The sequence below is a fragment of the Ceratina calcarata genome, unplaced genomic scaffold (genome assembly GCF_001652005.2).
Source record: "Ceratina calcarata isolate Rehan_Ccalc_2016 unplaced genomic scaffold, ASM165200v1 scaffold78.2, whole genome shotgun sequence".
In the NCBI taxonomy this organism is placed as follows: Eukaryota; Metazoa; Arthropoda; class Insecta; order Hymenoptera; family Apidae; genus Ceratina; species Ceratina calcarata.
Genome location: NW_017179105.1, coordinates 3,394,490 through 3,405,491, shown reverse-complemented (window position 1 = coordinate 3,405,491; position 11,002 = coordinate 3,394,490). Strand labels below are relative to the sequence as shown.

At 30.7% G+C, this 11,002-nt stretch overlaps 4 protein-coding genes across 4 annotated transcripts in view; 3 read left to right on the top strand and 1 right to left on the bottom strand.

Moving 5' to 3' along the window:
- The window catches only part of LOC113465055 (zinc finger protein 862-like), a 3,506-nt gene extending 3,252 nt beyond the window's left edge, over positions 1-254 (top strand). The window contains exon 3 of the mRNA XM_026818384.1: positions 251-254. Coding sequence (XP_026674185.1) covers positions 251-254 — 4 coding nt within the window. The remainder of the gene's footprint in view (positions 1-250) is intronic.
- LOC108630563 (solute carrier family 35 member G1) lies at positions 7-1,588 on the top strand. Its single transcript, XM_018033914.2, has 2 exons — positions 7-250; positions 403-1,588. Exon 2 carries the CDS (start codon positions 405-407, stop codon positions 1,449-1,451), a length of 1,047 nt encoding a protein of 348 aa, XP_017889403.1. The 5' UTR covers positions 7-250; positions 403-404; the 3' UTR covers positions 1,452-1,588.
- Positions 1,589-1,629: 41 nt separating this feature from the next.
- On the top strand, positions 1,630-3,654 carry LOC108630820 (transport and Golgi organization protein 2 homolog). The gene is made up of 6 exons (XM_026818149.1): positions 1,630-1,972; positions 2,071-2,431; positions 2,585-2,834; positions 2,933-3,151; positions 3,213-3,441; positions 3,564-3,654. Exons 2-5 carry the CDS (start codon positions 2,290-2,292, stop codon positions 3,424-3,426), a joined length of 825 nt encoding a protein of 274 aa, XP_026673950.1. The 5' UTR covers positions 1,630-1,972; positions 2,071-2,289; the 3' UTR covers positions 3,427-3,441; positions 3,564-3,654.
- On the bottom strand, positions 3,529-9,283 carry Fancd2 (Fanconi anemia complementation group D2). Its single transcript, XM_018034337.2, has 17 exons — positions 9,162-9,283; positions 8,730-9,045; positions 8,303-8,671; positions 7,944-8,217; positions 7,510-7,869; positions 7,077-7,437; positions 6,570-7,003; positions 6,409-6,500; positions 6,150-6,324; positions 5,818-6,075; positions 5,431-5,752; positions 5,034-5,349; positions 4,754-4,960; positions 4,400-4,697; positions 4,113-4,330; positions 3,828-4,036; positions 3,529-3,745 (listed from the first exon to the last, which is right to left on the bottom strand). The coding sequence occupies exons 2-17, from the start codon at positions 8,890-8,892 to the stop codon at positions 3,617-3,619; spliced, it is 4,185 nt and encodes a 1,394-aa protein (XP_017889826.1). The 5' UTR covers positions 8,893-9,045; positions 9,162-9,283; the 3' UTR covers positions 3,529-3,616.
- Positions 9,284-11,002: the final 1,719 nt, after the last annotated feature.

Sequence of the window (11,002 nt, the reverse complement as noted above, 5' to 3'; positions counted from 1 at the left end):
TACGATCCTACTTGGTTATTTCATGTACGGGACAACGTGATATCTGAACCTCTAAATTAAAATAGCTAGAGAGACGTTAAAAAAAATGTGATGGACATTGTCAGTGGCAATGAACGAGAATGTATTATCAGAACATTTAAAATAATTTAGTCTTCCAAATAATTTATAAATGCACGACACTAATTATTTATTACATCATTTTGCTAATATATCTGCAACTGTGGTTAATGAATTATTAAATCCCTTACAGGTAAGCGATTATCATTGCAATAATGTTAAGAATATATCTAAATAAATCAACGTTTTTAACTATAATACCAATAAATTTACTTCTTGTTTCTTTTTTCATTTAAATTTGTCATTTATTTTTAAGGTTAACTGTTTATTTACTATATTTTTCAGACATGTCAGAGCATGTTGAACTGCAACATTTAGTTGATGCTGAAATTGAAAGGAACTCAACAACACAACAAAAACGATTTTCCATTCTATTATGCAGATCATGCCCTTATCTTGGTTTAATATTGGCAACATTATCATCACTATTTTTCTCATTATGCAGTGTTATTGTAAAGGGCCTAGTTGAAGTAAATCCAATGGAATTGGCAGCATTCCGATTTGTAGGCGTATTATTGCCAGCAATACCAATTGTAATATACAAAGGAGAACATCCATTTCCAAAGGGTCGTAGATTAATGCTAATATTAAGAAGCTTTGTGGGGACCACTGGCTTGATGCTAAGTTTCTATGCATTTCGACATATGCCATTGGCTGACGCATCTGTAATAGTATTTTCTGTTCCTGTCTTCGTAGCTATATTTGCAAAAATATTTTTAAAGGAGCCTTGTGGCTTATTCAATGTTATCACAGTGTGTTTAACATTGATTGGTGTAATCCTAATAACACGTCCACCACTCATCTTTGGACACACAGTAGAGTCTCTTTCAGATGGGCATATAAAAACACAACATGCAGATTTATGGGGTGCTGCTGCAGCCTTCTCAGCGACTCTGTTCGGTGCAAACGCTTATGTTCTATTAAGAGCCTTAAAGGGCCTTCACTTTTCAGTAATTATGACTAATTTTGGATCATTCGCTTTGATTCAAACAATAGTTATATCTTGGGCTATAGGTGCACTGTGCTTACCTCGATGTGGGACTGATAGACTCTTAGTTGTCGCTCTTGCTCTTTTTAGTTTTGGGGGTCAGATATTATTAACATTAGCTTTACAAATGGAGCAAGCAGGGCCAGTTGCAATAGCAAGATCAGCAGATATAGTTTTTGCCTTTTTTTGGCAAGTATTATTTTTCAATGAAATACCAAACCCTTATTCAGTAGGAGGGGCAATTGTAGTCACAAGTTCAGTTTTACTGACAGGATTAAGAAAGTGGGCTCTTTCATTGCCAGAAACCTCTAGCGTAAAAAAATCTTTGGGCATTTTAGTAATGTGAATTATAAATTATAAGAGAGGAATGCAATTTTAAGTAGAGCATATATTTCTTCTTCAAAACAAATTGTAATAGAAACATATATCAATGTAGAAATAAGTTTGGAGGAATTTCTTAAAATAAAGTTTATGNTTCTGATAAAAAATGCTTGCCCTTAAATCTGTAAATTTTCAAACCGTTATACAGGTTTCGCGCTTAAGTAATTGTCGATATATCGATTAATTTCGAGGAATCTGCGCACAAGAATTATTATTGTTTTTTCTGCGTTTCTCATAAGTATCTTTTCTTTTGTGCAAAATGTGCTATTTACGAATATACAGGGTGAAAACGCAAAGAAATAAGTTGGCGCAATAAGTAGAAAATTATCAGTGATAAAATATTGTGAAAAGTTATCTGCAAATCAGTGTAAATGTTGACGTTGACGTAATAAAAGACAAGGACTAGTGGTACTTACATACAACACCGGTTATGTATTTATACATCTTACTGACTAGTTCTGCATTAAAAATTTTAAAAGCATTCTGGTAAAATTCATCTACAGATAATTTTCTGAAATACGTAATAATACATATGTATTTAAAAATGTAAGAAGTACTACATTCTTTTGTAATCTTAATTACAGTTATGAATTACAAAAATAAACCAATCATTGTTCACTATCTTCATAGATATATTGGTTCTTAATATCTTGCTTCCTAAGTACAAATAAAACGTTATCTTAATTTATGGCTAAGATGTGAATAATAGTCTTATCAGAACCATTATACAATGTGATTTAAATTCAGAATCGAAGAAGAAGAGAACAAGTCTTTTGTTGCTTAGAAATAGTATTGCTTTAACTATGTGTATTTTATTTATTTATCGTAATCCTAATGCTGCTTCTGAGTCCTATCGATTGATTTTGGCTTCAAATCGTGATGAATATCTTAAGCGGCCTTCATTACCAGCCCATTATTGGAAAGATCATCCGCAATGTATAGGAGGTATGCTTGAATTGCATCAGATATTGATTTGTGTTTTCACTTCGTTTAAATGTGATATACTTACATATATATACATATCTTTTCTGTAAAATGTTTAATTTTATATAATATTGAACAATAAATTAAGAACATGAAATTTCATATTAATCTTAGGGACTGATATGGAGCCTGGAAAAGAAGGTGGAACATGGCTAGCCGTGTCATTAAATGGAAAAGCTGGCATCATTCTGAATTTAACTAATGAGGCATCCGTAACTAATATTCCAAAACAAGGAAGGGGATTTTTAGTGCCTAATTTTGTTGCATCAAAGAATTCGGCGACCTCGTACTTGAATAAGTTACACGAGGAAAATAATAAGAAACAAATTTATAATCCTTTTGTCTTGGTGTTAGTAAATTTGTTGTACGTATGATTTAATGATCTGTCTAATTACAATTATTTCGATAGATATCTTTTTATAATCCAATCGATAAAATATTGATGTAGAAAAATTTGTTTAGGACTGCAGATGTGAATTACCTTAGTAGTTCTGAAACTTCAACAGGACCTGATTTAGCTCAAGAGAACATCTTGGGTTTTAGTAACAGCGGTCTTAATATTCCATTTAAGAAAGTTGAAGCAGGAAAAGAAATGTTCAAAACTATTATTAAAGATACTAAGGTGTCAAAGCAAACTGACCTTATTGAGAAATTGTTGACGTTTTTAAAATCAAAAGAAAGGCAAGTCAAAGGATATTCTTTAACAGCTGTGAACTTATATTCATTTTGTAAATATTGACAGATATTTACCAGATCCCGAATTGGAAAGACGTTGTCCAGTGAAGTATAAAGAACTGAGCTCAATTTGTGTGGTAACCGATGGATACGGTACAAGAACTCATTCTATACTACTGGTTAATGGTCGGAATGAAATGACATTTGTTGAAGAAACACTTATGCCAGATTTAACATGGAAACGTCAAGTATTTAATAACAAATTGTTATGTGAAACTTAGTTGATACAAATAAATGTGAGTAATATTCTCACAAATTTAGTTTTCATATTATAACTTCTTAAATAATACTGATATAGGAATGAGTTTTGGTAAGTTATTAAAATATATTAACTAAGTATATTATTTTTTCCTTTGAGGTATCTCATTTATATTTGATGGAATCATTTGTTTGTACTGCTGTAAAAAATTATTACAGTACATCATCATCATCAGCGACATCATCAGAATCGCTCGCTAATATATCTGAAGATATATTAGTTGCATCATCAAGTGTATCGCCTATATTTTGTATGCTACTACTATCTTCTGATGATATGTTCTGAAAGTACCAACAAAATTACATGGTAAGCAGTAATTCATAGAATTATGTATTTATAGAAATGAATGAAACTTTAACAAACCTGTGAAAAAATTTCTTGACCTTCTAAGTTTTTGTTGACAAGATTGCCCATCCAAAAAGCAGCAGGGCTATTGTTAAGAACTAACATTCCTTTGACACAAAAAATTAATTTTTCTAAAACAGATTTTGCTGCAGGAATGTACTTCATCAACGTAGTATCTTTCTTTTCTGCACTATCACAACATATTCTGTGCAAATATCGCGTACCATCTAAATTAATAATTTTGTGTAATTTTCTATTTAATTGTATACACTACTGATTCTATCATGCCAATGATATTTATACCTTGCATCATTTTCAATATCTTGGTTACCTCCTCTGTTTGGTATTTCAAATTATGCTCAAGTACTGGCATACCAAGGTGTAGAAAAGATTTCAACAATATAGACATTTGTTTTATAAAAATTAGTAAATTATTTTTTGTTGTTAGTGTTTTACATATTTGAACTAATTTCTGAACATTTATTCCTACCTCATACCATAGCTCTATTCTTTTAGGGTCTCTATTATAAGAAAAAATAATTGTATGAGATACTTATTTGATATAACAATTAGAAGTAGAAATTACATACCTGTCAGCCATTTCCAGCGCTATTTTTATACCGCTAATTAAACCATCAAATATCTTCTTGAAAAGAGAGTGAAAGTTAGCCTTTGTTATTGACGGTATTCTACTCAAACTGTTTCGAGACTTCTCCAAGTTCAAAATTTCATCTGGTAACCATTCTAAAATTGAAGTTATTACTTGAAGCGGTAGTGGTTCATTATTAATCCAATGATTTAACAATTGAACTACAGCTGATTTGTATTGAGTACTAGAATGATTATCTTCCGGCCATTGAAGACATAAGAACCCAAATGCCATTTTTGCTAAAAAGAACAGAACGTTCAATACTTAATCTGTAAAGATGTACAATACTTCTTACCATATTTCTCTTTGTTTTCTTTAGTGTAGGATTCAGAATGTTTCATTAATGATTGACACATATCAATTAATGACGTTGACAATGATATCTGCGTAGCAATATCGGATAAAGACTCAAAATATTTGCAAGATTCTGTGACAAGCTCTTTGCAAGATCGTAACGTAATATTATTTTCATCAATTTGACTAGCTAAAATGCGTAATCCCTCTAAAAGAGAAAATTCAAATTATTATAATATACTATAAATCATAACACATTATTATACAAATATATCACATACCTCGTAACAATATATTATATGTGACACTTTCAAATCCTTTCCAAGTGAAAATTTTTGTTAGAAGACGTAATAATAATCGAGCAGCCTCCCTACTTTGATTATCCTTCTCTTCTCGTAAAGTTTCTACAATATCTCGCAATTTTGCACAAATTTTAGGTAACAATTCGATTAAATCTTTTATACATTTTTCGTTAGTATCGTGTTCAAGGATTGCCAAGAGTTCCTGGACAATGAAACAAACTTGCTTCACAGATATCCCATGTCTTACAGATTGTGATACATGTATGTCCATTTTAACATCCAACAAATGCACTATCTATAAAAGATTACATTCACATTTATATTGACAAAATCTCCTTAATTTAAGTAACTACATATGTTTTTAATGTAGTCATACCGATGCATCGAATTTTCTGAAATAAATTGGGTTTTTTGAACATATCAAGAAACCAGTTTCCCAATCTTTAATTTCACTAAAACTAAGCGATTTTTTCTTCCCTTTTTTCCCTTTCTTGCCAATTTTTTTATCTATTCCAAAAAACGGTGGCAGCGGAAATTTATGAAAATAACAAGGAGGTGGTTGATATTTTGTATCGCACAACGTAAGTAATGTGCTCAGTTCAGTTTGTAAATCTATTAGATTATCCAGTCGTTGTAGTACTTGCTTTCTTAACAAAGGGTTTTTCTGTATAACAAAACCACTGATCACTTCACGGAACCTGAAATTAAGTTTCATCAAGCATTCGTGTATTTAATTTAATCATGCAATCTTTATTTCTCTTACCAATTAATGCAACATATTACTAAATCCACTATCGAATTTTCTGCTATATCAAGGCTTTCTGGCATTAAGATTGCACATCCCAAAAGAGAATTTATGGCTCCCAAATCTTTATTCTCACTGAGCCTTATATGACATGTTCGGAGAAGTTTAAAAGATATTGGAACAATCGCTCCATACTTTTTATTTTCAAAAGTTATAAAACAATTTCGTGGTTCGTCTTCTGATTTATTTAATCCAAATTTAGGAACAGAGTCTCCTCTAAATGTAACGTAGCATAAAAAGATGGAAATGTAATAGGAAATACTATACGTCTCAAATATTATAAAATATACCTATAATTTGTTTTGTTTATCATGTTTGTATTAACAAATTGTTCTTCGATATGATCTGCGAGAGACTTTATAAAGTCTGTATTGACATTTTTCGTTTCCAAAATGATGGATGACAACTGATCGTAAAAGAGGGCTTGTGATCTTGGACAATTGTTTACGTTATTTAATACTGTCTCTATTTTAGCATGGAAAATAAACTTGTTATCATAAGTCTCTTATATATGAAAATGTATACTAATGTAAATATTATTATGCTTACTAAATAAATTGTAGGCAATATCAGATACTTCTGTTTTTTGCATTAAATGTTTTATAGCCATTACTGCCGCCAAAACACCTTTAGACTTTGTTCTAGAATACAAAAATAAAATTAATTATTGTTCATTTTTTATTGTTATTCTTCATCGTATTAATACCTACAATGGTTTAAAATTAGATAATTGTTTCTGCATCAGTATGGATAGATCGTCGTGCAAAGAATCTGCTGTGGCACTGGAATTTGTACACAAATGTTGTAATAAGTCATTCAATGTACCAACCTCTTCTAGATTCAAGTTATCCATCTTTTCCAGCAAAATACGAAGATGATTACAATGTGACAACAAATATTCTCTATCCTCTTCCTTTTCGACCATTTTGCAAAGAAATAATAAAGTATTTTTTACAGTCTGGTCATTATCACCCATGAGGAATATAATTCTTTCTAAAATCTCTCGTTGTTTAAATATATTATTTTTATGACACTTGAACTGCAAACGGATCCAATCGATAGCGAAATCAGTAAATACACGTTCATCCGTCTTTAATAAATTGCTTGATATTTGTAACACAGTTGATTGTAACTCTTGTACTACCTGGAAAAACATTAACTTATTTTTTCTTAGACGTTAAGCAACTAAATATATCTAATAGTTATTTTATACAAACATGTTTATAATCATTATACAGCATATTTAATAAGCTAGCTCTGTAAAAGCCAGATCGTATGTGTTGTTTAAATATTGTTTCCACGAGTTTTCTTTTTATATCTGTTGTTTGAAATATGAGGAGCAACAGAATAATATCTAACGTCTTCGGATCCTTAGTGATATCTTTTATAACTGCTAAGGTTGTATTTATTACATTCTTTGAGAAAAGCATATTCATTTTTAAATTGTTGAATACATCTAACTGATTTTGATAGCACTCTTCAGCATCTTCCCCAACGAGAGGCTGCATATCAGTATCACGCAATACTTTTAATGCTTTTTCAAAAATGTCTATATTTGAATAATCTTCTAAAACAAATCTGTAGAACATAATAATTATAAGATAATTAGTATTATATTAAGCTATAATATTTAAAAATTATGAAACGTACTTTACAATGGCTGGTATTGCATTTACTTTAACGTTTGTCTTCAACAAGTTTAATGTTTTATCTTTAAATTCCTCCAAATATTCTTTGCCAAGATTTAAATTGGTCATACAATTTAATACTGATTTTACTAATACAGTATTCTCTTCTAGAAGTTTATTCAGAATTTCAGCCACAGTTTGATGTTGTTTGTCAGTTACAATATCGGGTAAGAATGTTATTAATTCAGTTTGAAACCATAGAGGACAAGATTCTAGGAGCTGTTCTAAGCTACTGGTCAGAGCATCAGAATTAATTACAACATCCAGGAAACGAAATTGTTGCAGTAATAGAAGAGCCCAAGGTACTGATTCCATAGAATCACTGAAAAAGGAAATGACAAAATGATAAAAGTTATGGAGAACTCCAAAGGGCTGTCGTAATAACAGAAAACATACGCTATAAGAACAGCTTCATTAAGTTTAGTCAGGAGACTGCTATATATTTCTGGATGTAATTCTGAAACTTGTAATAGAATTTTTACAAGACATGATGTATGCAAAATATTTGCCACTTCATTAGTATCTAATACTTCCATATCAATAAGAGCATTTTTAAGATTTTCTTCATTTTCAAAATACTTCTCCATTAGTGTGATTAATTCTGATTTTTCATACTTATTTGAATTCAGCAATTGTTTCATTTTCTTTTGAACTATTATGATATCCTTACCTACAATAAATTAATAAATAGAATTTGATTTCAATCAAATGCATAACAAGATTAAGATGAAGATAATATTTATCATATTACGTACATAGAATATGCGGAGCATTTGGATTTATCTTAATGCCAGATTCATGTAAAAATTTGATGAATTTACATTTCTCAATGAGAACGTTGTCAACATTTTCCCGTGTTGGTATTTGAGTGCTTGATGATGCGTTAGAACTAGTTCCCTGATTATTGTTTTCATATTGACTTTGTGTAATGTTGCTATTATCTCGTCTCTTTTTTAAAACTGTAGACTCTGCCAGAGGAAGACCCAGATCATCATCATCAGGACTCGGCAATTTTCGTTTACGTGACGATGGTTTCCCACGTATTAAATTTTCTTTCTGATTACTTTTTTGGGACTCACAATCTTTTTCCGAAAATATATCATCGTTCAACGATTTGTCTTCATCTACGAATATTTTATTTAAACGCTCTGATAGTTTTTAAAAGTCTTCTAGTAAACTTACTTTGACTTGACAAGATTTTTCCAGCCAACAATGAGCTGTTATTTCTTGATAGTAGCTCATCTGTAGATAATCTAGTTCGACACGAACTACTAGATGATAGTGACGTCTGGCTCCCTATCAAATTTTTATGTAAACTACTTCCTTTTACTTTTCTTCTGTCCATGATGGTTATATTTCACGCGCGATGGTGCGCGACGATATGATACATATACCAAGGAAAAGTCCTTTGCACGAGCAGAGCAGTTTCCGCGACAGCTTGAACGGTTTCAATGGACAAGTTCGTTGAACAATATTTTTCTCTCCCTGGTTTGTGGGCCTTATATTTAAATTTCATTACTTATTTCATTACATCTAAGTAAGTAACTATAAGACTTATAGTTACTTACTTATAGTATAAGTAGACATTATTCTCATCTGCGCTTTGCTACATACCTGCCTGAAAAATATTAGATTCTCCTTTTTCATCATGCTCTTTCGCTAGAGAAACGAGCGCGAATGTTCCTGCATGTATGAGAATTTTCAATGATCTAAAAAAACGCAAACCCAATGCAAAATATATGTCTGTATTTCGGTTTTTCAATGTAAGGCCTACAAGTCAGAGAGAAAAATATATTTCAAAACGCTCGTGCGAATCAAGCCAGTCAAAGTCAATGTCAGCAGCAGCAGTTGAAACTTTGAAACGCATGCGTCTAAATAGTAACACGTGATCTTGTTCAAAATGTAGAGTCCTGCTTGGACATCCTCCTCAGTTCTGCTGTTTTTGAGTGAGTAAGTATGAGGAGAAAGGAGACATAGAAATTTTCACACTAATATTATATTTGAAATATTTTATATTTTTTTAAATGTACAATATTTACAAGGTAAATTTAGCAGAAACAATTAATTCAAGCGAGTTCCTCGAAATTCTGATAATTATCTTGTGTGATATATATGTATTTTGTGTTATTCTGTGTTGTGTCACAGCAAGCATTATTGTACAATTTTATTGCCATTAAGTTTTATTACAAGGAAATAACACCTACATATTTCTTGGTATTGTATAAGAGGGATACTCCATTCGTAAAATGAAAGATAGAAAAATGTAATTACTGTGCGGAAGATTACAGGAAATGTGACAGGACAAATTAGTTTTTTGATGTGAGATCGTGAGATAAACATTATAATTGTACCATGCATCTGGTATATATGAACGCATGATCATTCTATATTCAGATACTAGTCTAAGCTCTAAGCAGTCGAAGTGTCTGTCACAATATCTTTTTCCATTCAACCACTTCAGTATGAAATTACTTACTGTGTATTTATTTTGTTTTATGTTATTTTTCCTCGCGGTAAGATTCTAATTGTACCTTTTAACATAAATATCTAATTACAAATGCGAATTTATCATATCTTCTTCAATAACGAGGGCGTTGCATTATATCGCTGATAATGATATTCATATGTGTATATGTATAATTGCGCATTGCGCGCTGATTTATTCATGAAACGATATTCTACTATTATTTAGTTTTCATAATCTTTTTTTAATTTTTTTTTTTTGCTGTGTATGGAAATTTATTTTTATTAACAGGTATCAGCAATATCCATAAATTTGCAATCTCCTGTAGGACATCATCATGATGGAAAAGCTGGTTGCCGACGGGGTCGATTTCCAAATGGAAACGGAGGTGGAAACAATGGTTCAGCAGGGAACAATACCACAAATAGCGGAAACAATTCAACAAGTACAGGTAAAAATTGTTATGTCAAATAACAATTCCTTTTTACTTGAACGTTTTTGAAAATAAGATCCATATTTACAGGTTGACGAACAGTTACTTTATTAATGACTTGATTATAACAGAAAAATGAAAAGAAAATAACAATTGTATAGAATAACAACAGAACTGTAAATTACAAATATAGAATAAAAATAGTATATTATTTAAATGTTATAAATCAACTATGTGTTTTTGATTCAAAAGAAAATATTGTATTAGATTTTTATTATTTTTAGTATCCTAGTAATAAAATAGTGTGATTAAATTTTTATTTTTGAAGGGGAACAGAAAACAACTAGTAGTAGCAATATGTATAAAGGTACGTTTATATATCTATATATGTATAGTAATTAATTAGCAATACGACATTCATAACATCGTATAAAACATACAATTGTGTATATTTAAATACTAACACACAATTTAAACAGTAAGGTTTTGGTTCTGGATTTAGATTTTAACTTCTATCCAAGAACAATGGCAGTAAGATTTACTTGCATATATATATAT

Excerpts from the sequence above, each read along its gene's own strand:
- LOC108630563 (XM_018033914.2), top strand. The coding sequence starts at position 405 with ATGTCAGAGCATGTTGAACTGCAACATTTAGTTGATGCTGAAATTGAA.
- LOC108630820 (XM_026818149.1), top strand. The coding sequence starts at position 2,290 with ATGTGTATTTTATTTATTTATCGTAATCCTAATGCTGCTTCTGAGTCC. Across the intron at positions 2,432-2,584 it reads TCATCCGCAATGTATAGGAG|GGACTGATATGGAGCCTGGA; the intron begins GTATGCTTGAAT and ends TATTAATCTTAG. Across the intron at positions 2,835-2,932 it reads TTGGTGTTAGTAAATTTGTT|GACTGCAGATGTGAATTACC; the intron begins GTACGTATGATT and ends AAATTTGTTTAG.
- Fancd2 (XM_018034337.2), bottom strand. The coding sequence starts at position 8,892 with ATGGACAGAAGAAAAGTAAAAGGAAGTAGTTTACATAAAAATTTGATA. Across the intron at positions 7,870-7,943 it reads AATGAAGCTGTTCTTATAGC|TGATTCTATGGAATCAGTAC; the intron begins GTATGTTTTCTG and ends TTCCTTTTTCAG. Across the intron at positions 5,350-5,430 it reads TCAGAAAATTCGATGCATCG|ATAGTGCATTTGTTGGATGT; the intron begins GTATGACTACAT and ends AATCTTTTATAG.